This window comes from Coregonus lavaretus (genome assembly GCF_964263955.1).
Source record: "Coregonus lavaretus genome assembly, chromosome: 17".
NCBI lineage: Eukaryota > Metazoa > Chordata > Actinopteri > Salmoniformes > Salmonidae > Coregonus > Coregonus lavaretus.
This window is the reverse complement of record NC_140004.1, coordinates 20,165,664-20,192,875: the sequence shown is the minus strand read 5'-3', so window position 1 is coordinate 20,192,875 and position 27,212 is coordinate 20,165,664. Positions and strand designations below refer to the sequence as shown.

At 45.0% G+C, this 27,212-nt stretch overlaps 1 protein-coding gene across 2 annotated transcripts in view; it reads left to right on the top strand.

Annotated features, from left to right (window-relative positions):
• The window catches only part of LOC311144235 (LIM/homeobox protein LMX-1.2), a 60,237-nt gene extending 35,687 nt beyond the window's left edge, over window positions 1-24,550 (top strand). For both annotated transcript variants that reach the window (XM_084180243.1, XM_084180242.1), the window contains 6 exons: window positions 11,606-11,838; window positions 18,617-18,792; window positions 19,525-19,602; window positions 20,005-20,071; window positions 21,899-22,060; window positions 23,239-24,550. In XM_084180243.1, coding sequence (XP_084036369.1) covers window positions 11,606-11,838; window positions 18,617-18,792; window positions 19,525-19,602; window positions 20,005-20,071; window positions 21,899-22,060; window positions 23,239-23,390 — 868 coding nt within the window. In that variant the 3' untranslated portion in view covers window positions 23,391-24,550. The remainder of the gene's footprint in view (window positions 1-11,605; window positions 11,839-18,616; window positions 18,793-19,524; window positions 19,603-20,004; window positions 20,072-21,898; window positions 22,061-23,238) is intronic.
• Window positions 24,551-27,212: the final 2,662 nt, after the last annotated feature.

Genomic DNA, 27,212 nt, shown 5'->3' with positions numbered 1-27,212 from the left:
TACGCTGAGACCCTCCAAGATATCATCACACACATCTCATATTATAGCTTCTGCCAATGCTGCCATGGCAACATGCTTTCCCACAAAACAATTTTAACCAGGTCTTTTGAAGAGAATTACTATGGTTAAGTTGCCTGCCATGCACTCTGTGCATATCGTTTCAAAACCTTTTCAGAATTAAGAGCCCACGTTTTTAAGGGAGTCTTATATAAATTGGTCAAAGTATGTGATTATGAAATTATATACATCTGATACAGTATCTTTAGATTAGATGTCATTTTACAGCCTAAATAGTATTTTAGACTCAGAGTCAACTAGAGGAGTCAGACGAGCAGCTGTTTGACTGTGCCTTGTAGTTTCACAGCTAGGTGAAATACTTCCAGTATGTCTATTAAATGTGTATTTGTATACTTGGCCAGACAGGAACATGGTGAAGGTAGTGGGTTAACTGCCTTGCTCAGGGGCTGAACGACACATTTTTACCTTGTCAGCTCTGGGATTCAATCCAGCAACCTTTCGGTTACTGGCCCAACGCTCTTACCCGCCAGGCTAACTTGAGGAAGAATGAAATATAGTTAGAATGTCTGTGATAATTGTGCTGGAAATGTACAATTATGGTTTTGATTTCTTATAATTAAGATAATAGGCAGGGATTCCAAAGTGATATCAAACACTTTTTTGTTGTTGTTGTTTTATTTTACTTTTTTGTAAAAAATAAATGCATTGTTGGTTAAGTAAGCATTTCACGGTAATGTCTACACCTGTTGTATTCGGCGCATGTGGCAAATAAAATTTGATTTGATTTGTTTCAGAGCAGTCTGAGTTAAGAGGTTTACGTCACTAAGAAAGACAGGGAATCAGTGGAGAGGGTGAAAAAGCAGGGACACAAACAGACGAGTCCGGCTCTCATGGACAATGGCTAAGCCCTGGCAGCCTCAGATTCTTCTCTCCAGACTGATTTTAGGCTTAGCCTGAATCTCTGTTGAATAAATAAAGCCCCTCTCCCAACTATCCACCATCACAATAATCACCACATCATTGCTCATAATTAAAACCTGGGCAAACACTTGTCTTTACACCAATATCCTAAGGATGGGAGGAAGCGGAGGGGGAAAACACACATGGGATTCTCTTCCAGATTGTCTGCCTCTCCCTCTCTACCTATTAATCCAGTATCTTTTTAGCCATGGTAAACTCCACAAGATGGACAGGGCTTGGTTTGGGGTAGAGGGGGGCAGGCCCCATTGGTCTCTGCATGGAGCTGTGGAATTTTTCATTAGTGAACAGCTGGGTCACAAGTGGCACCAAAGCCGTCTTAATATTGTGTTCGCCCACAGATTAGGAGCAGAGAAAAGAAGCCAAAACGTGAGGTTTTCCACCAGACCCTGTCTTTGCATATTTGCAGACCCCCTCTTTAGAGCACCTCATATTACTGTTTGTTTTATTTCTTAGTCTAGGACCTTCTGGGGTCAATAATAATTATAAAGCCCTCCACTCCAAATGTTGTTTTTTAACCATTTCAGCACAAAATGTAAAAACAGATTTTCCATATATATTTCCCCCCAGAAATTCCCAAAATATATTTCCAGATTTGTGTAATTAGAACCCATTTATTGAATACAGTTAAACAACCATAGTATTTTGTGTCTTTAACTTTTCTTTCTAGATTGGTGTTTGATGGGGGATCAGGTCATTCATCATCAGAGACCTCCATATTTACTTACAGAAATAAACTGGAACATTAGCCATTACTCTTGGTTTCTTTTATGTACTGTGCTTTTACAGTACAGCGTCTCCATGTTTGAAGGATGATGTCAGCCCTCAGATGCACTAGCTGGTAATGAGCACATAGACTCAGAGCCTCCTCTGCCCTAACTGCCCTAACCAGGGCTGAGTACAGCAAGCCTCAGGTCCACTGTCGTGAAAAGCAGACCGTAGCTGTGGGCAGTTATAGGCAGCAGTAGACTCCACAACATCTGATAGCTATTACTCCCAGTGTAGCTAACCATCCCCAGCTCCCTCTCTCAAAAGGAGCAATCACCCAGGATGCCTCATTGAGTTGGCCAAGCCCTTAATGGGGGGTCTGCTACACCTCACCTAGATTAGCTTGGAAGGGGCAGACAGACAGAGGCCCTGCGATAGAGTTATTAAAAATATAAAATGGGTGTGGAGGAATTTACAGTGGCTTTAAATGGGAGCTGTACCCAGCCCTCGCTCTGTTCTCGGAGGTTCTCATTTGCAGAGCATGTGCTGTAAAGATGTCACATCTCCAGCAGGGCGGCCGGGGAGATGGGCCGTACAAACAGCTTCAGTTACTGTCGGCTGGACTGACTGGGGGGAGTGAGAAGAAGCAGAGCGCTCTTAATACCAGCCTTGTAATTCACAGCCTTCTGCCTCATTTGTAGAGGAATAAATTCAGCTGTTTTGAATCCAAGATAAAAGTCCAGTTTAGAGACAGTTACAATGATGTAATGGACCGAAAACCTATAGACAGTCTATTGATTATTACCTTGAATGTTACAGTGGGGAAAAAATGTATTTAGTCAGCCACCAATTGTGCAAGTTCTCCCACTTAAAAAGATGAGAGAGGCCTGTAATTTTCATCATAGGTACACGTCAACTATGACAGACAAAATGAGATTTTCTTTTCTCCAGAAAATCACATTGTAGGATTTTTAATGAATTTATTTGCAAATTATGGTGGAAAATAAGTATTTGGTCAATAACAAAAGTTTCTCAATACTTTGTTATATACCCTTTGTTGGCAATGACACAGGTCAAACGTTTTCTGTAAGTCTTCACAAGGTTTTCACACACTGTTGCTGGTATTTTGGCCCATTCCTCCATGCAGATCTCCTCTAGAGCTGTGATGTTTTGGGGCTGTCGCTGGGCAACACAGACTTTCAACTCCCTCCAAAGATTTTCTATGGGGTTGAGATCTGGAGACTGGCTAGGCCACTCCAGGACCTTGAAATGCTTCTTACGAAGCCACTCCTTCGTTGCCCGGGCGGTGTGTTTGGGATCATTTTCATGCTGAAAGACCCAGCCACATTTCATCTTCAATGCCCTTGCTGATGGAAGGAGGTTTTCACTCAAAATCTCACGATACATGGCCCCATTCATTCTTTCCTTTACACGGATCGGTCGTCCTGGTCCCTTTGCAGAAAAACAGCCCCAAAGCATGATGTTTCCACCCCCATGCTTCACAGTAGGTATGGTGTTCTTTGGATGCAACTCAGCATTCTTTGTCCTCCAAACACGACGAGTTGAGTTTTTACCAAAAAGTTATATTTTGGTTTCATCTGACCATATGACATTCTCCCAATCCTCTTCTGGATCATCCAAATGCACTCTAGCAAACTTCAGATGGGCCTGGACATGTACTGGCTTAAGCAGGGGGACACGTCTGGCACTGCAGGATTTGAGTCCCTGGCGGCGTAGTGTGTTACTGATGGTAGGCATTGTTACTTTGGTCCCAGCTCTCTGCAGGTCATTCACTAGGTCCCCCCGTGTGGTTCTGGGATTTTTGCTCACCGTTCTTGTGATCATTTTGACCCCACGGGGTGAGATCTTGCGTGGAGCCCCAGATCGAGGGAGATTATCAGTGGTCTTGTATGTCTTCCATTTCCTAATAATTGCTCCCACAGTTGATTTCTTCAAACCAAGCTGCTTACCTATTGCAGATTCAGTCTTCCCAGCCTGGTGCAGGTCTACAATTTTGTTTCTGGTGTCCTTTGACAGCTCTTTGGTCTTGGCCATAGTGGAGTTTGGAGTGTGACTGTTTGAGGTTGTGGACAGGTGTCTTTTATACTGATAACAAGTTCAAACAGGTGCCATTACTACAGGTAACGAGTGGAGGACAGAAGAGCCTCTTAAATAAGACGTTACAGGTCTGTGAGAGCCAGAAATCTTGCTTGTTTGTAGGTGACCAAATACTTATTTTCCACCATAATTTGCAAATAAATTCATTAAAAATCCTACAATGTGATTTTCAGGATTTTCTTTTCTCAATTTGTCTGTCATAGTTGACGTGTACCTATGATGAAAATTACAGGCCTCTCTCATCTTTTTAAGTGGGAGATTTTGCACAATTGGTGGCTGACTAAATACTTTTTTCCCCACTGTATGCTATTAGTTAGTAAATGTGTTCAAACATTAATTTGTTCCTTGTGCTGTTGGACTGCTAAATGCAACGTAAATTGTATTGGTATATGTACTTATCTATCTATTTTATCAGTGCATTTGGGGCAGCGGTCATTTCTGAGTGAATGTATCAATGTCCCCGTATGTTTTTAGTGTGATGGACTGACTGGTTTAAATATGTGTGATGTGAGAATGTATGTGTATGTGATTTTTTTAATGTAAGGTGATGCCAAAGAAAAATGTCCATCCTGGATGGACAATAAAGTTGTATTATATTCTATTCTAGATGCAATAATCAGGAAGTTAGTCTATCCTATGTATCGTAAGACTCGCTCATTTCAGTGATTCTTTTTATACCCAACTCTATAATGCAAAGTGAGTGATGACACTGTCTGTGTGGAAGCAGGGTTTGAATGCGATGTTGCATTGAGTGTCCATCCACAGAAACTACAGCTGTCCAAACAGCACTTGTGTACCTGGCTGCCTGCTTGCCTGCTTAGTTGTGTACTCAGCCTCTTCTGCTGGCCAGAGATCTCACTGTCCTTTCACATTTCAACACTAGCTTTTATTTCACTGTGTGCTAGAAGCACAACTCTTTCCCTAACATGCAGAGAAAGTTACCTCTCTGTCTTGATTATAGAGTGACAAAGACAGAGCTTAACTGTATGGTGTTAATTTGCATCTGTTATAAACTCATGAGAAAGATGGTGATGAGGTAACAGAAGCAGGCCTTTAAGCTCAACACCAACACTATGGGACTCCATAGCACAGACACGGAGCACTGGCTGGAAGAAATCACAAAGAACGGCAGACTTAAGCGCACAACAACTTGATCAATGCTTGGAGGCATGTGGGTGTTGCTCCTGGCTCTGTGTTCTGATGGCCGGTGTCCCAGAATGTCTGGGAAATGATAGCATTATGATAGGCAGCAGTAACATGTCAGGGCCCTGGTTGGTGTCTGGCCTTTTCCGATACGTGTGATGAGGCTCTCCCAGTGACAGGTCCTTTTGTCCTCCCACAGCTGACTGTCAGGTTGTGCCCACAGGGTTTACAGCATCTGGTGAACCTGGAAGACCAACATGCTGCAGTAGAACACACCTCCCCAAACAAATTGCAATTTTAAGGGAACAAACACCTGCTATAGAAGTTCATGCATTTTGCCGTCTAAAGCGATGTGAAGACATTTGATATTGATACCGAGCGACATGACACAACTTGTTTCACCTTGTTTCATCTCGTGACTAGTGTGGGAAAAACACAGTTGTTGGCATGTGATCATTTGAATGTGACTAAAAGCAGAAGATTGCTGTGTGTAGTTGTATAATACAGTGATATTGCCCAATCTAATATGACTAGCCGGCTGGCTGTCTGTGTGGCCAGAGGCTTGCCTGAAGAAATCTCTCAGCATTCCAGTACATAGGAGATCATGTTGTCATAGAAATACTCAGTTCATCTGAGCCAGACCGGCAGTGGGGGTCAAGTGATAAGAATAACACATCCTAAGCCCAGACTGTGACTCACTATATAACTCATGTTTAAAACATAGTGATATCCAAAAATTATGCCGTATGTTTTCATTGGCATTTTGGGTCAGGTGCACATGAGCTCATAGCTTCCTTCAGCAAGGCATCTTAGCAAATGCCAGCCTTGCTAGACTGAGAGCCCATGTGAGAGAGATGTGATTGAGCCATTAGTGGTGTGCACATTTTCCTCTAATGGGTTTTACTTTTACCTGCTGAGAGTTTAATGAAAAAACAAAGCGGTTCCATTTGAAGTCCATTACTATGCTAATGTTTTAAGAGCAGGGAGGGAGGTGATTAAGCATGTTTTAGGGCTGACTGGAGCTGGCCCTGGGGACTGGAAGGATGGCACTTCTTATTTGGCTTCATTACTTTCTACACATATCTATACACACCAACCTAAGAGAAATGCTGAGACCATACTGCTATGGAGCCATATCCTTCAGGATTATTAAAAGTAATGGTGCTCTAGAATACCATGTTGTTGTGCCCTAGATTTGAAATGTAATTGAGTGTAAATTAACAAATTGAGTGTTGTTTTAGTTATGATGACAGTCCATACTCTTGCATGTCAAGTCCCTCTCTATGCTCTGTGTTTTACAACTGTGGTTATCACTGTAAGCATTTAGACAAAGTAGGGTTCAAGTTGAGGCTGCTATATTTAGAACACGTGCCTCTATGGTCTAACGTGCTGTATCTAGTAGCCAACACAATTGTACATAACAAAGTAATTTTCTAAATGTTAAGGATCACATTCATTCATCTATGCACAAAGGAACATCTGGGCATCAAATGTTTTTGCACGTAACATACATCCACACCCAGTAAAGCTGTTCAACTCTATATCTAATATTCTGTGCTGTTACACTCCAGTCTTCATTGGAACAGAGTTACCATGTTTTTAACAGGAGCTGCTGTTTATCAGTATCCTTGGCCTCTGGTCTCTCCCTCCAACCCTCTTTCCCTCCACCCCTCTCTCCTCTGGTCTCTGCCTCCACCCTTCTCCTTGGTTTCCAGGAGACAGCCGACTTGGGCTCTTGTTGGACTGCAGTAGAGATGGATGGCTGGAGAGAAAGGTCAGGCCAGAGATGTAGCCTGTAAATCAATGAGCTTCCAGCCATGTGGTGTTGACCGATTGCTCCACAGGTCCTCAGTCTGCAGTCAGTGTCCGGAGGCCTTCCTGTGGCTGTGACCCTGGTCCATACATCTCATCCCTCACGTCTGGCTGATTGACATGGCCAGCCTTACAGGTCCACCCGCTTCTTAGTGAAACAAGGAAGGCCATCTTCAAAGTGATTGTTTACAGCTGTTCCCGTGGGTTAATCCTGATCCTCTCTTTCTTTTGAAGGGGATGCCAGGACATAATAGCCTGGGCTATTCTCCCACTAAATTGTTATGCTATTTCTCTGGTTGTTTAATAGCAAAAGGGGAGTAGGTGAGACGAGACCATGTGTTGCTAAATGTACCATGATTATCAATCTACAAACTCCTCCATACCTCTCTCTCATCCTCCGGCTCCTCTTTTATCCCTTTCTCTCACCCTGATCCTTATCACTGTGGCAGAAGCATTGAAAGTAATGTCTTTAGTGGGAAATCATTGGCAACATGTGGTGAAAGCTTAAGATGTTGTCACACTTTAAGTTGCTTTTAATCTGTTCAAAGGGAAAGTGCATACTTCTGCAGCAGGCCTTAGCAGGAGAAAGAAAGAAGAGGAACAGGGAGGTGAAAACCCTCGACTCCAAAGGCTGAGGCCTCTCAGCTGCATTGAGCTTATCCTTTGACCAGACCAGGGATATATATATATATTTTTAAATATCTCTATCTGACAAAGCTTGTCAAAAAGTTGAGTCTTTTCCATCGTAAGGGGTACTTTGAGGGTGCATAGCTGAATTCGCCATAGGTGAATGCAGAGTAATGATGAAATGCCGCTGTTCCATTTACTGTTTTACATTGCTTTTAGCAAGGTGAGAGTCTAGGTTCTTGTGAATCTCAATACAGCCTGCTAGAATGTGTGTGTGAGAGAGAGAGAGAGAGAGAGAGAGAGAGAGAGAGAGAGAGAGAGAGAGAGAGAGAGAGAGAGAGAGAGAGAGAGAGAGAGAGAGAGAGAGAGAGAGAGAGAGAGAGAGAGAGAGAGAGAGAGAGAGAGAGAGAGAGAGAGAGAGAGAGAGAGAGAGAGAGAGAGAGAGAAAAGAAAAAAACAAATAAGAATGAGAGATATTGAGTGCTAAGAGATGGAAGGATGGAAGGAGGAATTGTGTGGACAAAGGATTGGTAGGAGATAATGATTCCCCTGGGAGCCCTCTTAAAGGTATCTGCTGAGATTATCTCTTATTCTACTGATGAGGTCCAATGCTGAGAACGCCTGGGTAAATATTGGCACTTTGCTGCTTGAAACGTGGTCATTGATCCACACAGGAGGGTCTTATGGGCTGATCTGTGCGCTCAGGTGTGGGAGGAGAGAAACGCAGATCCTGACTGCAAACGAAAGCAGGGACAGAGGATCCTGCTGGTGGTCCTCTTTGTGGTCCGTGCTCTATCTCCGTCCTCAGTAAAGCACACAACAAACAACATACCTCTTAACGCAGGCTTCAATAGCGGGGTCACTATTGGCAGCAGCAGAAACTGATGCATTCTTTTTTCATTGGTGGATTTTGGGCAGATATTGATTTGATTTGAAATGGCATTTTGAGTCATTGAGCCAGTTTGTCATTTTTGAGTGATATGAGTCGGTTTGTAAAAGGATACTGATAAAGTAACCATGCTAGCCCAGCACTACACCAGCTGCTGCATCTTATCCCTCTTGCCCCATTAGCTTTTACAAAGAGCTTAGCCTACACTTCAAACTGCAGACCCTGTTCATCTTAGGGCTGGAGTCAGCATGACCTTGATAGTTGATGTGTTTATTATAGTATTTTACAGATCAGCGTGATCATCATCATCTGTGTCTTTCCCCTGTCTCCCGTGGGCATGTTCTCCCCACCGCCTGGGCCTCTATCTGCTAATCAGGTAATGTTATGGAGGTTGAATAGCGTGCCTCCCTCTGGTTGTCCTTCACTGCTCACACACTGGTGTTGTTTTAAAGAGCATTCTTTAGGAGCTGAACTTGGAAAGGTATTAAAGTGGGATTAGGCTCCTCCACAATCCAGTGCTTGTGTCATTCAGGGAGCTGTGTTCTCCTTTCTGCACCGCGACCCCCCACCCCCCCTCTGTTTGATTGTAGCTAGCCGCGGGAGTCGGAGTGACTGGGCCTTTCAAAGGAGAGGGGTTAAATCCCTAGTCCAGTGCTCCCTGCTAATTCCCCTTGTTCCTTAGAGAAGGATTTACTTCTCCTGCCAGCTTCTGAAAGGCCCTCTCTGCCCATCCGAAAAGTCGCTGTTGCCTTCCTGTGGAGGTGTGGTTGCCATAGAAGGGGCGTCATGCATGGATATTCCATCTGAACCCCACTGAGAATGGGGTACAGGGGCCGACAACAGGCTAGAAGTCCGGATTAGACCAGAGGACAAAGAGGGACAGGAAGATTCCAGAAGGGACAAATAGGAATTACAGCACCAAAAATAATGCAAAGTGACAGAGGGGAAATAGAAAAATAATGGCTTACAAGATTAGAATCAGAGAGGCAAAGAAAGAAAGAAAAGAAGGGTCTGAATAAGAATGTTTTTATCTGGGTGAGAAGATTTGAGAGAGCGGTTGAAGGTGAATTTGGAATCTGGGACATATCAAACCATACTAACAAGTCATTTCCTCTGCCTTTCTCCTCTCAGACGCCAATCATTAGCTAAACATTAGAGCTGGACCTCTGGGCTGGTCTCCACACATTCATCCCCTCATGTCCCTCAATCCCAGGATACAGTCCTTCTCTCTAAAGTTATGAATTATTATTGATCTATCTTGTGAATATTTTGATTTGTTTAAACAGCGATAACCAACATTCCATGCAACTGCATGGTTGATCCACGAGGACTGTCACTGTAACAGATCTCTTTTTGTTTTACTCGTACACTTTTGTGGTAGATATTGGATTACAGATGTAGGATCTTAATTTGTTCATTCTTTTGTAGCTGAGAATGTTCCTGCATAGCAGGAAATGCAAACTTTTAGTGTATTCAATGTTTAAGAAGCATTCTAAAGTTAGTAATTTCTACTTTAAAATGTCAGACTTGATTTGCCCTAACGAAAAATATATCAGCCCCTACAAAAAAATGCCATTAATTATAATCAACATAATTATTCACATTTCCTGTTGCTGTAGGATTATTTTCCTGCTGTAGCAAACTGGTTCAAATTAAGATCCTACATCTGTATGTATGTTGGATGTCCCTGCTATTATCTTTTGATACAGCTTGAATATTGAATGTGTAATTGCTTGCTGCCCTTGTAATGCTGGGCTGCCTTGCAAAAGAGACTTTGGTCTCAATGGGACTCTGCCTAAATAAATGATAAATCAATATTAGGCGATGTTTAAGATTATATGAATTGCATATTTTGTTGGATCACAGTAATTTCATAGTTGAGCAGATAAGCAAGTGTACTGTAGGTCTGCAAGTTGTTTTCACAAGAAGTCAGCTTGTTTGCAAAATATGCCCAAAATATTTTTTTTGAGCGATTATCATCTATGTTTTTCCATAGTTTAATAATAATCTTCTTAACGTATTGTAATAATTGAAAGATTCAAGGATTTCATAAAGCATGCATGTGCCAATTCTGATATCTCTGTTGTTTTGCGATTATAGTGAGAAAAGTTTGGCTTGCTGACTACAGTCTGATTTGTAGTAAATGGCTGCTCAAAGATGGACCTGATATGAGATGTAGAGACTAGAAGCAGCAACCAAACGTGTCTCTTGTTTCAACCATGCAAGCAGCTGCTCTACTGAACTGTGTGGCAGACACAAACTCCCTATCAGTTCTCAATCAGCACCTACAATAATATTAGCATGACAAAACCTTCCCTGGGTTTCTCTCCCCTCATATTTAAACATATTCATCACTATCGCTCATCCCTGTCCTGAAACAGCAGATGATGTCAATTGCTGCGCTCTCCATTCCCTCCCTCTCCCTCTCTCCCTTGCACAATGAAATAGATGTTCACCACAAATAGATAGGCGGCTGCCAGCTGTCCTCCAGACCAACGAAAACAAAGACCATGCTAATAAAACCAGCTTCATGGCTGGACAAGATCAACCACACTCTCTGCCTCCTTGCCCAGTTAATGATTCTCCTTCTGAATTATAGCAAATGAATTAATACTCTCCCAGCCACCAATAAAACAATACAAACAGTTTTACATCTTCCTGAAAGGATATAATGGAAGATGGAGGTGTTAATATAGCCGTGCACCATAGAGGCTGGTTTAGGATGGCCAGATGAGATATGAAGGAGGAGATTAATCAAAAGTCCATGTCATAAATGTATTGGGTGTAGAAAAGTATGAGGACACAGTGGGCATGTTCCAGTTCCTAGTCATTACTCAAACAGACCATGCTGACAACCTATTGCAATAGTTGTAAAGAATCAGATGCTAATCTGACAGAGAAACAGTGATGACGATAAACAAGTAAAGAGAGGAAAAAGGACACGTAGAGTTTTAATGTGCTGATTCTAATTGAGCATCATAACTGACTGAACCCAGTGTTGGCCAGCTGTCTGAGGCTAAGAGGCATTTAGGTGCCCATGACGAAGCTCTGTTGGAGTGGCATGGGGATAGGGGGACCCTAGTCACTTACACACATGAGCTCCAGTCAAAGGGATCACTCACTGGTGCTGGCTGCCCACATGATCAGCCACAGCAGCCTGCCACCCTCAAACACTCTTAATCAAAAGCCCATGATGACAGGTCAAGCTAGGGAGACTAAGTAGACCCCCCTTGATTCTGTGATCAAATTGTAACATACGTTTTCGATTAATCTGATTAGTAATGGTACCTTTTCTCTCACCTTCTTCCATAGATTGTTTGCCGCCAAGTGCAGCGGATGCCTGGAGAAGATCGCCCCCACAGAGTTTGTGATGCGTGCTCTGGAGTGTGTATACCACCTCAACTGCTTCTCCTGCTGTGTGTGTGACCGGCAGCTGAGGAAAGGGGATGAGTTTGTCCTGAAGGAGGGCCAGCTGCTGTGTAAGAGTGACTATGAGAAGGAGAAGGACCTGCTCAGTTCTGTCAGCCCGGACGACTCCGACTCAGGTAAGACCAAATCCTATCGCAGTCAGTACAGTACAGTACACACAGAAACAGAAGAATGCACACTCACACTCACTCAAACACAGAAAAGTACAAAACCATATTCTGGGTGAGACCCACATTTTGAGTGATTTTATTCAGTCATTCATTCATTTTATTCTATGAAAAATTGATATTACGGGCAGGGAGCAGAAGTTTATAGGGCTAGGAAGTGGAAGCTGTGATGAGGTGGTGTTGAAGAAGTCAGGTGCAGGAGGGTAAATCACAGAATAACAGGCTTTAATCTGCAAAATACAGGATTATGCAGAAATGCGTCAAACACACTCCAGGGCACAAAACAGGCGCACTGGAAAATACAAGGCACACTGGAAAATACTCCCGTCGATCCACAATACACGAGCTCCACCGAGCTTCACAAACCTCCACAATAAACAATCACCCACACAGACAAGGAAACAGAGGGAACACTTATACCAGGACTAATGAGGGAATAAGGACAAGGTGTGTGTGATTGAAGACAAGACAAATGGAGTGATGATAAATGGATCAGCAGTAGCTAGTAAGCCGGTGACGCCGAACGCCGAAACCTGCCCGAACAAGGAGGGGAGGCAGCCTTGGCGGAAGTCGTGACAGTACCCCCCCCTTGACACGCGGCTCCAGCAGCGCGCCGACCCCGGCCTCGTGGATGGCCAGGAGGACGCGGAGCAGGGCGAGCCGGATGGCGACGGTGGAAATCCCGTAACATGGAGGGATCGAGGATATCCCTCACCGGAACCCAGCACCGTTCCTCCGGACCATACCCCTCCCACTCCACGAGGTACTGAAGGCCCCCCACCCGACGCCTCGAATCCAGGATGGAACGGACAGAGTACGCCGGGGCCCCCTCGGTGTCCAGAGGAGGTGGAGGGACCTCCTGCACCTCAGCCTCCTGGAGCGGACCAGCTACCACCGGCCTGAGGAGAGACACATGAAACGAGGGGTTAATACGGTAATCAGGGGGAAGTAATAACCTATAAGTGACCTCGTTGACTCTCCTCAGGACTTTGAATGGCCCCACAAACCGTGGGCTCAGCTTCCGGCAGGGCAGGCGGAGGGGCAGATTCCGGGTCGAGAGCCAGACCCGATCACCCGGTACAAAGACGGGGGCCTCACTGCGGTGCCGGTCAGCGTTGGCCTTCTGACGACGCACGGCGCGTTGGAGGTGAACGTGGGCAGCAACCCACGTCTCCTCCGCGCGCCGAAACCAGTCATCCACCGCAAGAGCCTCGGTCTGGCTCTGGTGCCACGGTGCCAGAACTGGTTGGTAACCTAGAATACACCGGAAAGGCATTAGGTTAGTGGAGGAGTGGCGGAGAGAGTTCTGGGCATATTCTGCCCATTGCAAGAACACCGACCACTCCCCCGGCCGGTCCTGGCAGTAGGACCGCAGGAACCTACCCACGTCCTGATTTACCCGTTCCACCTGCCCATTACTCTTGGGGTGGAACCCAGAGGTCAGGCTGACCGAGACCCCCAGACATTCCATGAACGCCTTCCAGACCTTGGACGTGAACTGGGGACGTCGGTCAGACACTATATCCTCTGGTACCCCGTAGTGCCGGAAGACATGTGTAAACAGGGCCTCCGCAGTTTTCAGAGCCGTGGGGAGACCGGGCAGAGGAAGGAGGCGGCAGGCTTTAGAAAAGCGGTCCACAACAACCAGGATGGTGGTGTTACCTTGGGAGAGGGGAAGATCGGTTAGAAAATCAACACTTAGGTGAGACCATGGTCATTGTGGAACTGGTAAAGGTTGTAACTTACCAGCTGGGAAGTGCCTAGGTGCCTTACTCTGGGCGCACACTGAGCAGGAGGAGACATACACCCTCACATCCTTAGCCAAGGTAGGCCACCAGTATTTTCCGGTCAGGCAGCGCACTGTACAGCCGATACCTGGGTGACCAGAGGAGGGTGACGTGTGTGCCCAGTAGATCAGACGATCACGGATAAGAGCAGGCATGTACTGTAAGACATCTGGACACTGAGGTGGAGAGGGATCCGTGCGTAATGCCTGCTCTATATCCGCGTCCATCGCCCATACTACCGGCGCCACAATGCAGGAGGCTGGCAGTATGGGAGTGTTGTCTCTGGGCCTCTCCTCTGTGTCATACAACCGGGACAGCGCGTCTGCCTTCACGTTCTTCATCCCCGGGATGTATGATAGAGGGAAATCAAACCGGGTGAAGAATAGGGCCCACCTGGCCTGGCGAGGATTCAGCCTCCTCGCTGCCCGGATGTACTCCAGGTTACGGTGGTCCGTCTAGAGGAAAGGGTGTTTTGCCCCCTCGAGCCAATGCCTCCACACGGTCAAGGCTCGGACAACAGCCAACAGCTCCCGATCACCAATGCCGTAGTTCTGCTCCACCGGGCTGAGCTTCATCGAAAATAACGCACAGGGGCGGAGCTTGGGTGGCGTACTCGATCGTTGAGACAGGACAGCTCCTATCCCAACCTCGGACGCATCCACCTCCACTACGAACGGTAGTGATGAATCGGGGTGGGACAGTACTGGGGCTGACGTGAACAGACCCCGCAGTTTGCTGAAGGCCAGGTCAGCCTCCGCAGACCAGCGGAGCCGGGACGGCCCACCCTTCAACAGGGAGGTAATGGGAGCTGCGACCTTGCCAAAGCCCCGGATAAACCTCCGATAATAGTTGGCAAAGCCAAGGAAGCACTGCACCTCCTTAACCGTGGTTGGAGTCGGCCAATTACGCACGGCTGAAATGCGATCTCCCTCCATCTCCACACCTGAGGTGGAAATGCAGTATCCAAGGAAGGAGACGGACTGCTGGAAAAACATACACTTCTCTGCCTTAGCATAAAGGTCATTTTCCAACAGTCACGCCAGCACCTTGCGAACCAGGGACACATGCTCGGCGCGCGTAGCGGAATACACCAGGATGTCATCGATGTAGACCACTACACCGGGACCAAGCATGTCCCGAAACACCTCGTTCACAAAGGACTGGAAAACTGAGGGAGCATTCATCAAACCATAGGGCATCACCAGGTATTCATAATGCCCTGTGGTTGTGCTGAATGCTGTCTTCCACTCATCTCCCTCTCGGATACGCACCAGGTTGTACGCACTCCTGAGATCTAATTTGGTGAAGAAGCGCGCCCTGTGCATTGATTCAATCAGTGAAGGAATGAGGGGGAGAGGATAACTAAATCTTATTGTCTCCCTGTTCAGTGGTCGATAATCAATGCACGGGCGCAGACCTCCGTCCTTCTTCTTCACAAAGAAGAAACTTGAGGAGGCGGGTGAAGTGGAGGGACGTTTATACCCCTAGCGCAGGGACTCGTGACATATGTTTCCATAGCCACCATTTCAGCCTGTAACAGGGGATATACATGACTCCTGGGAGGTACAGCGTCTACCCGGAGGTTTATCGCGCAGTCCCCCGACTGATGAGGTGGATAATTTAGTAGCCTGCGTTTTAGAGAACGCTTGCGCCAGATCGAGGTATTTAGGGGGAATGCCCACGGTGGAGGTACTGTCTGGACTTTCCACCGTGGTTGCACCAACGGAAACACCTAGACACCTACCCTGACACTCTCACGACCACCCTGTGAGAACCCTCTGCGGCCATGAGAAGGTGGGGTTGTGGAGTGCTAGCCAAGGGATACCTAATACCACAGGGAAAGCAGGAGACTCAATAATGGAAAAAGTAACCTGCTCACAATGAGTCTCCTGGGTAATCATGGTGACTGGTGCAGTAACTTCCTTAACCAACCCGGACCCTAATGGTCGACTATCAAGTGCTCTGATGGAGCGTGGAATGGATAGGGGAATCAATGGAATGCCTATATGGTGTGCAAATGCCCTGTCCATAAAGTTCCCAGCTGCGCCTGAATCGACTAGCGCCTTACACTGGGGAACATCCATGTGCTCAGGAAAGGAGATAAGTATTTTACAGTGTGCAGCAGAGGGCTCTGAACGAGTGTGGGTGTTCGATACCTGGGGTGATGCGAGAGTGCCCTGCCTGCCGCCTCCAAACCCAGAAGAGCGTTGACGACAACGTGTGGTGAAATGTCCCTTCGTGCCACCAGTGTGGCACTGGCGCTGTCGTCCTCCGCTCTCTCGGCTAGCGGTTCCACCCATCTCCATCGGTTCTGGATCCGAGTCGGCCGGGATGGAAACGGGCAGACCTCCTCCAGGACGTCCTATGGTTGTCAGCAGGTTGTCCAAACGAATGGCCATGTCCACCAGTTGCGAGAAGGACAACATGGTGTCACGGCAGGCTAGCTCCCGTCGGACATCCTCTCGCAGATGGCACCGGAACTGGTCAATCAGGGCCCGCTCGTTCCACCCGCACCCAGCTGCCAGAGTTCTAAACTCCAATGCAAAGTCCTGCGCAGTCCTCGTCCCCTGCCTCAGGTGGACCAGCCGCTTGCTCGCATCTCGACCCTCAGGCGGGTGATCAAAGATCGCCGGGAAGAGGCGAGCGAACTCCCCGTAGTTCTCCAACGCGGCTCCTCCTTCATTCCACACCGCATTGGCCCACTACAGGGCTTTCCCCGAGAGGCAGGAGACGAGGGCGGACACCTTCTCCCGCTCCGATGGAACCGGCCGGATGCTGGAGAAGTAGAGCTCCAGTTGGAGAAGAAATCCTTGGCACAGCGCCGCTGTCCTGTCGAACTCCCCTGGTCGGGATATCTGGATCCCTCAAGGTGCTGGGGTGTAGGTGGGGGGATCCGGTTGACCAGCTGCTCTCGACGGATCGGGCTCTCTCCTCTCCAGGCGTTGGACGACATGAAGAAGCTGACCCATCGCTTCACCCAAGCTGGCTAGAATAGTTGAATGCTCCTGGACCCGTTCCACGACTCCAGGCATGTGCGTCTCTCCCGCTGACTCCATCATCTCGGGTGGGTGATTCTGTGATGAGGTGGTGTTGAAGAAGTCAGGTGCAGGAGGGTAAATCACAGAATAACAGGCTTTAATCCGCAAAATACAGATTTACACAGAAATGTGTCAAACACACTCCAGGGCACAAAACAGGCGCACTGGAAAATACAAGACACACGGGAAAATACTCCCGTCGATACACAATACACGAGCTCCACCGAGCTTCACAAACCTCCACAATAAACAATCACCCACACAGACAAGGAAACAGAGGGAACACTTATACCATGACTAATGAGGGAATAAGGACCAGGTGTGTGTGATTGAAGACAAGACAAATGGAGTGATGATAAATGAATCGGCAGTAGCTAGTAAGCCGGTGATGCCGAACGCCGAAACCTGCCCGAACAAGGAGGGGAGGCAGCCTCGGCGGAAGTCGTGACAGAAGCAGGGTAGACAAAAAGCCACTGTATTAATGGCTGTTGGGTCCTTGTGTCGGCGGGCAATAATGGAAATAATTAAATCAGTGTATCATGGTGACTGACGGGAGGATTTAGGGCCTTTCTGCAGAGGGCCGAGCGAAGGTCCTCTTATCTTCTCCTCTGTACTCCTCGCCTCCTCTCCTCGCCTCCACACAATGAGGCATCTCGCCAAGCCTCACTGTTCAGTCCCATCTGGCTCTCATTTAAACACGCACACAAAGGCAGAGAATTTGTCAAACGCATCTGTCCTTGTCAACTTTTGTCAACTTAAAGGAATATTTGTTTTACTTCCACGCTTCGTTTTGCCCCAGTGTATCACATGGGCATTCTTTTGGAGTGTCTAGAAATTCAAGATTTTACATGAATAGAGGTTAACCTCGGCATTTACAGAAAATAAAATATAGAAATCAACTGGTGAAATACAGTTTAGCCTACTACACCACACTATTTACAGTAGAGAATCAGAACCAGATGACAGCAGACAGAACGACACCATCATGTATGCATCTCTAAGCCATCACAGGAAGCCCACATCATTTGTTGCTTTAATTGACAGTGCTGCTGCTTCTGAGAACACTGCCTTTCACTCACCCAGGCCTTGTATTTTGTAATGAATGCATTGGGGATACATTATTTAACATAGGATTCTATCATTATCTTTGTAAACTCATGAAGTTTAGCATTTTAAGTATGAGTATCATTATATTATGTACGCTGATATTGCTTGTTAGATTAATGATCTAATGTCCATCACACTATGTGATGATGAAGCCATTTAGCTGTTTTATTAAGATGGCATATTATGTGTGCCAATAGAGAGACAGAAAGATCCCTTTATGGACACATGCAATTACAATAGACAATAACAAAACACATCAGCTTTCCACCATTTGGTAAGAACGTCTTAGAACTTTTTCCAATTGTGTTATTTATGCATAGCATCTTTTTAGTATTTTTGTCTGTTGGGACCCAATGTGCATTTTACTATTATTTTCAGGTTCTGAAATATATATTTTATATTTCCTATGTTATTTTGAATTAATTTCCCATATGTGCTCATGCTGCCATTTCATGTTGTTGTGGATCCGCTACGTAGGATTCTTATCAAAGATTTATTTGGTGTAACAGCCAACACTGAGTGTAATTAATTACCAATGACACAATATAACATTGTGCTTTTCTGGTAAGAACTAGTCTTCTGAAAATCGTGCATGTGGCCTATTCGTTTTGTAATAAATTCATAACAAACTATTAAAACCGCATGTGTCTCCTTTCATTATGGATACCCTTGCGGAGTCAGAATCTCTTGGAATTGAAAAGAACAAAAAGCATATATTTATCAGTAGACTGTCAGGGAAGTTGTCAGCTCAAACCCATACTGATATTTGTGAAAAATGGCTGTATCTCCATGCAGAGAAAAGCGACGATGAGGATCTGGGGATCAAGCAGGAGAAAGGCACGGGAGGCCAGGGGAAGGGAGATGATGGGAAGGACCCAAGAAGGCCCAAGCGACCCCGCACCATTCTGAACACTCAGCAGAGACGAGCCTTCAAAGCCTCCTTCGAGGTGTCCTCCAAACCCTGCAGAAAGGTGAGACCTTCTCCTCTCCTCCACATGACCTGGTCACCACCACCAGAGTTAATCCCACTGTCTGCCTACTGAACACTCAACAGAGGTGAAAACTAACACTTTGTTTAACCTCCAGCACGAAGGAGGCTTGCTGCAGTTTGAGCACAAAAGTAGCTATGAGGAACAAGTGTATTTAGGCTACAGAGAATGACCTGAAAGAATGACCTACATTGGGAACACTACTTGAAATGTCTGCACGGCTACAGTATACACAGTTTGAACTGAAAGCTGGCTTTTGTGAGAAGACAAGCAACAAAATCAATCTTCTAAGCTTTCTTTGAGGTGTTTCTGTAGTATACGGTAGATGCAAATCCAATACTAATACTTCATAATATCCCCCTGGACAGACTGACGTGGAGAATTGGAGGAATGCCATGAGGCCTACGGTAGTTTTACAAATAAAATTCTCAAATTTGAAAAATCTCCAGCACCTCAGAGCGGTGCTTTGAAGTGGCTAGCAGCACTCTGGTCTTTGTTAACTGAGGTAGAGGGTAACGCAGCCCGCCTGCCCTGCGCCAAATGACATTCTGAGAGAGAAGAACTGCATCCATAGCGTAGGCCCTAAAATAATTCACTGCACCCACTCCAAAGCTTTGAAGAGGCAGGAACCAAGAGGTCCAAAAAGACTGCCACAATCTGTACTGAAGTGTTTTCTTGTGTGATGTTGAAATGCGTTTGTGTTGACTGTTAAAGGTAAGGGAGACCCTGGCTGCTGAGACAGGCCTCAGTGTTCGTGTGGTGCAGGTGTGGTTTCAAAACCAGAGAGCCAAGGTGAGAGCACAACCACCCCAAAGGCAGTGTTATTTGTGATAATGATGTTATTTGTTACTAATCAAGAGACCAATGTAGTAATAGCAATGCAGTACACATGGATTGGCCGGAATGGGCAAACATTACAGTATTACAGCTAACAAATCACCACAGCTATCAACAATAAATGTAACTATTTCATTGCATTCCTTTTAGCTCTGTAAAGTTGAAGTGCAACGCATTCAAATCTACCTAAGTCATACCTACACCCACCTCCTTTTTTGATATTATCTTCAAAAGCCTTTGATAACGAAGATACGTGTTCCTGTAGTTCACTCAGGGGTGAGCAACAAGAGGCATCGTTTTCCAATGAAAAACAGCACGTTAGTTTGGGGAGTTACTTAAACGTCTCCTTTGTTTTAGATGAAGAAGATGGCAAGGAGGCAGCAGCAGCAACACGAACAACAGAATACTCAAAGGCTTGGCCAAGGTACAGTACACTGTCTACGGTTTGGGTTGAAATAGGCCAATAACCACTGCCCCAGTATAATTTTCAAAAGATTTTAGTCATTTAGCAGACGCTCTTATCCAGAGCGACTTACAGGAGCAATTAGGGTTAAGTGCCTTGCTCAAGGGCACATCAACAGATTTTTCACCTAGTCGGCTCGGGGATTAAAACCAGCGATCTTTAGGTTACTGGCACAACGCTCTTAACCACTAAGCTACCTGCAGCTACTAGCTGTTTCAGAAGTTTAAAAACAGATGTTACTGGTTCAGTATTACCATGGCTTTAGACAATTATTTTGCATTTGACATGGTGTTAAAATTGTGATCTGGGATTATCACATAACAGAAATAAAAATGATGATTCAGCCAGTTAAACGCGCAGCATGGCACTTCAATGAGAAATACAGAGGCAGGATAATCACATACTGTATACCACAGCTCTGTGTGACCACTCCAAAAGATGGCATTAATTGAGGCAACATGCAAACCCTTGGAGTAGAACGGTCGTAATGGCTTCTGCTCATGTGTGACCTCCCACGTATTAGCCCTAGTTTCCACTGGTTTGTGGGGTGGAGGAGGCTAGCTAGCGTCTGTGGCCCCAGTCAGGCATGGTATATGGGAGACCATGTCAGCTGTGTGTGTGGGTGGGGAGATTTACAAATGAAACCCTGTTAATCAGTCTTATATATAAAATGACCCATCCTGTGTGAGTACTGTAGTGTGCATGCTGTAGCCAGGTCAAACTCTCACGTTTCCATTCAGACACTGCACTTCTGTAATGATGTCATACAGACTGTTCGTCAGGGTTAGAGCCACACCAACAAGTGTTCAGAGACAACCTTCTCAGAATTCAAGACAAATAAAAATATTGCACATAACGCATTGGCACTGTACCACACTGCGAGGAAGAATCACTAGAGCAGTTGTAAAATGTTCACAAATCATATTAGATTTTGCATTTTAGATGCAATTGTGGTTAATGGTATGATTCCAGGCACAGACAAAAGCTTAATTGAAAACAGACACATCCACTATGGAGAAAGGATTTGGTTTCACGATATTGTAAGAAAACACAAGATATATAACAGTGAGGAGGAAGTATCTACACAAAGTATACACTAGACATAAAATTCACGATTTAAGAGATGTTGCAAACAGTAGAGAAATATAGTTGTACAATCTAAAGCAGCTACCTTTCTTTACTGTGGAAATCCCAAGGCTTACATTTACATTTTATTACTCAACAGATCTAGAATATTTAATATATGTGCCTTTTGTCAAACTCTCTAGGGAAAGGCAAACAGTATGCCCTGAAATGCTGTTGCCCAAAAGTGCATATTGTGAATACTGGATAGGATAGTATTTGAGGAGATATATGTATTTTAGATCACAAAATCTACTGAGTACAGTTAACTTAAACAAGAAAGCATTACAGCAGACATATGTGATGGAAACTTCTGGAACCCAAAATAAATGAATGACAGACATCTTTTCACAAGGGCTCACCACTGTAAAGGAATGTGCAGGGTGGTGGGCTCCAGTCTCAAACCCACAAGGGCTGTGTGTGCGTCCCACTCACCACTGAGTGAGTCAAGAGCTGCCTTCTTCAAGGGAATGCTGGGAGAATCTCCCTTGCCCACAGCAGAGCAGAGAGGGTTTCCATGGAGACAGTGCTCATGGTCTAGTTTCTGTATTAGATTTAGAGTTGATGATTTTCCTCCCAGGAGCACTGCTGAAAAATGCATGTAAAGGCCTCTTCCACAACAGTCTTCATGTAAAGTCTTTCTCCACGTGGTTGGCTGTGTTACAGAGGTGATGTCCAATCGGATGGAGGGCATGATGAACTCCTTCACGCCACTGGCCCCGCCCCAGCAGCAACTGGTTGCCATGGATCAGAATGGCTACAGTACGGACCCCTTCCAGCAGGGCCTCACTCCCCCACAGATGCCCGGAGACCACATGAACCCATATGGTGAGCATCCACCCCCCTACCCCCCTTCTCAACCTTGTATGCTCACCAGTGTGGGACATGTGTTCAGGCCACAGAGCCCTGGTTTAGGCTGCTCGCACAAAGTACAAGCAGCCCCCTTCCACATGAGATGACACAAACATACTCACAGGCCACTGGTTTATTTTGAAGTTCATTTTAAAATCAATCCAGCATATTTTCTACTCCCCCTCCTCCTCCCACCCCACAATCACTCAATATGTTCTCTCTGTCTGTGCATGGGGTTTGGTGACATGCAATGCTATGCTATGTGACAGTTTGCATTGCGGACAATGTGAAGAGCTTTTAGATAATCCAAAGGGCTTGCGGTACATTATAATCAAAACAATGGTGAGCATGATGAGTGAAGTAATGTGCCACGATGCAAAATAACCATTGTATGTGATTAATATGTGACAATGAGAGGGATGCAATTGCAAACAAAACAAAAAGGTTTAAATCAAACTTGAATCAGTTATTTTATTCTTCCATTTAATTTACACACTGTATACGGGGTGAAACTGGTAGAAGACAATTCTGAGCAGTGTCTCCAACCCCATAAAGATTGTTTACTAAACTTGATATCATTTCTGAAAGCCTCCATTTTGTGTCTTGCAATTGCAACACCCAAAGTCCCAGTCTCATCACACTCCCTCTGTTTTTATGGGATAAATAGAGGGAAGGATGATATTGCCAACACATTAAAAGATATGTCTCTTCATCACTCTGTCCCCATCTTTTGTAACAGTGTCATTAAAATCTGGAGCGCAATAAAGTTAACAATTCCCACAAGGAAAATAATAGGACGAGAAATTATGAGATACGTAAACATTTGCTATTAAGCTCTTTTGGATAGATGCCTCTTGTTGACATGTTCCTCTCAGATCCATAGTAACTGTCCCAGAAAGGGCAGGACAAAGCCTTAAGAGAGTTATTGTCAAAACAGTTTTCAGAATTACAATGGCATGTAATAACAATCATTCAAAGTGGGCATCAAGACTAACAATTATCAATTTGCAAGACAGTTATAAATATATCATATTTATTATCAGTGCAATTGGAAGTTGCAGTTTGCTTTTATTCAATGCCTCGTTTATAGTATTTTCTTTGACTGTAAATTATTATGTTCTTGCAACTTATTTTTCTCTTTCTCTTCTTTATAGGTAATGACTCAATTTTCCATGATATAGACAGTGACACATCTTTAACCAGCCTCAGTGACTGCTTCATGGCATCTTCAGAAATGAACATGCAAGCACGTGTGGGACCCATTGACCGACTCTATTCCATGCAGAACTCTTACTTTGCATCATGAAAGAACCACATACAGAAATTATATTATGTAATATAGCAGATCATCCACAAACTCTGCTTCTCAACTTCCTCGACTGCCTCATATCAAGGAGTTTCCACACTGCTATGGACAAGACATAAGCAACGACCTCTTCCAATGACTCCTGGATCATGTGCAGACAATGGACTCAATTAGAGAAAAATAGTTTCTCGACAATGGAGATTCCCTGAAAAAAATACTTTCTAGAGATTATTGGTAGCATATTTGTATATTACTTCCACAAAAGTTGCACACCTTTCTTTGTCCACAAAAATAAAATCAATGGAGCCACTGATTTCAAAAACTCAAACCAAATACCACAGGCCCACCAGTTATCATAATGCATGACTTCATAGTTAATCGTATGACCATAAAACTGAAAAACCCTTAAAAAAAATCCTGTGAATTGTTGAGATGTGTCCTCTTTATAATGCATTCAGCATTAGCATTTCGATCACATTGATAGTTTTAGCCCTAAAGAGAAGATATGGTGTTCATAGTAAATAGACAGTGTGTTCATAAGAGACAATGTGGGTGTGTATTTGAGAAAGAGTGTGTGAGAGACATAAACATTCAGAAAAATAAAGATGCATTGTAGTGTCCGTTTGGTGTAAATACTTTCCCAAGCAGATTGGTTGTGCATGTTAAAATGGAAATCATTCTATTTATTTAACTATAACATGCTCTTGAAGGTACTTATGAATCTGAAAAGCTTTATTTAAAAGGAGAACATTTTGTTATGTAATTAGTGAGTACATGATTACCACAATTCATTTGTATGCCATTTAATTATGAACCATAACCCATTTATCAGCCAAGCTGTAAATGAGCAAAATTGTGCTATTTATTTCGTACAGACTTGAGACCATGTCAAATGTAAATGTTCAATGTTAAGAAATTGCTAAATTACCAAAGTCGATTGATTCATTGAATAAACAATATTTCTTCTCCTGATGATAGCTTAATTCATGCTACACTAAAACACAGTTGTACTAAAAAGACTGAACCTCATAATAGCAAATGCATCATTTTGTGACCCAGAAGGAATTGTAACATGTATTTTCATGGTATAGCAGTTGTTAACTGAGACTGAACACAAGGTTTGTTGTGTTTGGATTAAACTGTGTGAATGGATGAAATTTATAACCATGTTCATTTATGATTTGAGAGAGAGAGAGATAGAGAGATAGAGAGAGAGAGAGAGAGAGAGAGAGAGAGAGAGAGAGAGAGAGAGAGAGAGAGAAAGGGAGAGAGAACGGGAGAGAGAGAAAGGGAGAGAGAACGGGAGAAAGGGAGAGAGAAAGGGAGAGAGAACAGGAGAGAGAAAGAGAAAGAGAGAGATGGGTAGTTTCGGTCACAGAGAAATAGAGCGGGATAATTTAGCATGGCTTGAGTAGGCTCCAGCCACTAGTGATGCGCAGGTCAGCTGTTTGTTCACCCGCACCCACCCACAATTGCTAATAACCCATCCGCAATCGCCCGACTATATGTGATAAAGTGAAAATCTGAGGTCTGCACCCGACCCTCACCCGCAAATATAGAAAATGTGCTGTACAGTTCCCTTTTTTCCCTTGAACATTTATTGAACAATGACGTTGTTCAATAAATTATTTATTGAATATTTAGGATCTACATTAGCTTTTTCTGCCCAAGTTCCCAAAAGCATTTGGTGATTGGCATGTATTTGACGTGCATACAGTTAGGCCCTAAAGCTGAAGCGCTAATGCCAGATAAAAAGAAAGAAAGAAAAACCTCAATATAGCGTATAGATATGAATTGCACAAGAATTCTACATTTATGGATTTTTTTTTTCTTCTCTTTATTCAACCCGCCCACCACGCACCCACCCTTCATCCACACAACATTTCATGATCCTAAACCCGCCCCACGGATATAACTGCGGGGAGTGCAGGTTATGAGTCAACCCACGTATCACTACCAGAACCCCCCCCCCCCCCCCCCCCAATACAGCCTGGAGGGGATGTAGTAGGCAGCTAGGCAGGCAGTGGCTGCTTGAATGTATGCTAGCTACCACCTGTGTGCTCCTTCATCTCCCTGACAGCTCCTCAATGCGGTAAGGCAAGCTGACACTTCCCCCAGATCCCAGCCTCGTCTACTGCATACAGTCTCTTCTAATCATGGGGTTATCTGAGATCCATATTATCAAATCAAAATCAAATCAAAGTTTATTGGTCATGTACACAGTTTAGCTGATGTTATAGCGGGTGCAGCAAAATGCTTAGGTTACTAGCTACTAACAATGCAGTAAAAATTCAAACAAGCACAAAAATAATAAATTAAAGAAACTAGTAACAGTGTCTAAGGTTCAGGGTAGGGTACTGGGCAGAGGCCGGCTAGTGATGACTGTTTAACAGTCTGATGGCCTGGAGATAGAAGCTGTTTATCAGTCTCTCAGTCCCAGCTTTGATGCACCTGTACTGTCTCTGCCTTCCAGATGATAGTGGGGTGAACTGGAGAGACTTGCGGTTGCGGGTGGTGCAGTTGCCGTACCGGCAGTGATACAGCCTGACAGAAGGCTCTCAATGCAGCAAGTTTGTGAGGGTCTTAGGGGCCAAGCCGAATTTCTTCAGCCTCCTGTCGGTGTGAAGGGACCATTTCAGGTCCTCAGTGATTTGCACGCCGAAGAACTTGAAGCTTTTGACCCTCTCCAATGCGGCCCTGTCGATGTGAATGGGGGTGTGCTCTCTCTGCTGTCTCCTTTAGTCCATGATCAGCTCCTTTATTTTGTTGACTTTAGGAAGAGATTATTTTCCTGGCACCACTCCGCCAGGGCTCTCACCTCCTCCCTGTAGGCTGTCTCGTCGTTTTTAGTAAGCAGGCCTACCAACTTGATGATTGAGTTGGAGACGTGCTTGTCCATGCAGTCATGGGTGAACAGGGAGTACAGGAGGGGACTGAGCACACAACCACCTGGGGTCGGCTCGTCAGGAAGTCTAGGACCCAGTTGCACAGGGAGGGGTTCAGACCCAGCGCCCTGAGCTTAGAGCTTGGAGGGCACTTTGGTGTTGAAGGCTGGGCTGTAGTCGATGAACAGCATTTTTACAGAGGTAATAACATCCTCTATGCACTTCCCGATGAACCCATACACAGTCAGTCTATACGTTGATACCATTCCCTGAGGTGACCCAAAACATTTCCCAGTCTGCGTGATCAAAACAGTCTTGAAGCATAGATTCCAATTGGTCAGACCAACGTTCAACAGTCCTTACCACGGGTGCCTCCTGCTTAAGTTCTGTCCATGAGTTGTTAGTCATGAGACATACCCATCCACCTCTGTTTTTCCTAGAGAGTTTTTTCTTCCTGTCTGTGCAATGAACGGAGAACCCCACTGGCTGTATGGACGGGGACAATATATCCAGAGAGAGCCATGATTCCTTAAAACAGAGTATGTTACAGTCCCTGACGTCTCTCTGAAAGGAGATCCTCACCCTGAGCTCGTCTACTTTATTGTCCAGGGACTGAACGTTAGCGAGTAATATACTTGGAAGCGATGGATGGTTTGCTCACTGCCTGAGCATGACTAGAACCCCACTTCTTTTCCCTATCTCTGGTGTTGACGTTTTTGTGTAGCACACGGGATGAATGGGGCTACTTTGGAAAGTCCAAACAAAGGATCCAGGTCAGGGAAGTCAAATGTCAGGTCAAATTTCTGGTGATTGACCGCCGATCGAATGTCCAAAAGTAATTTTTCGGCTGTAGGTAATAATCCTAGATACGTTCTTAACAAATAATGTAAGAAACAACACACACCCAAAAAAAATACTGCAAAGTTGGCTAGGAGCT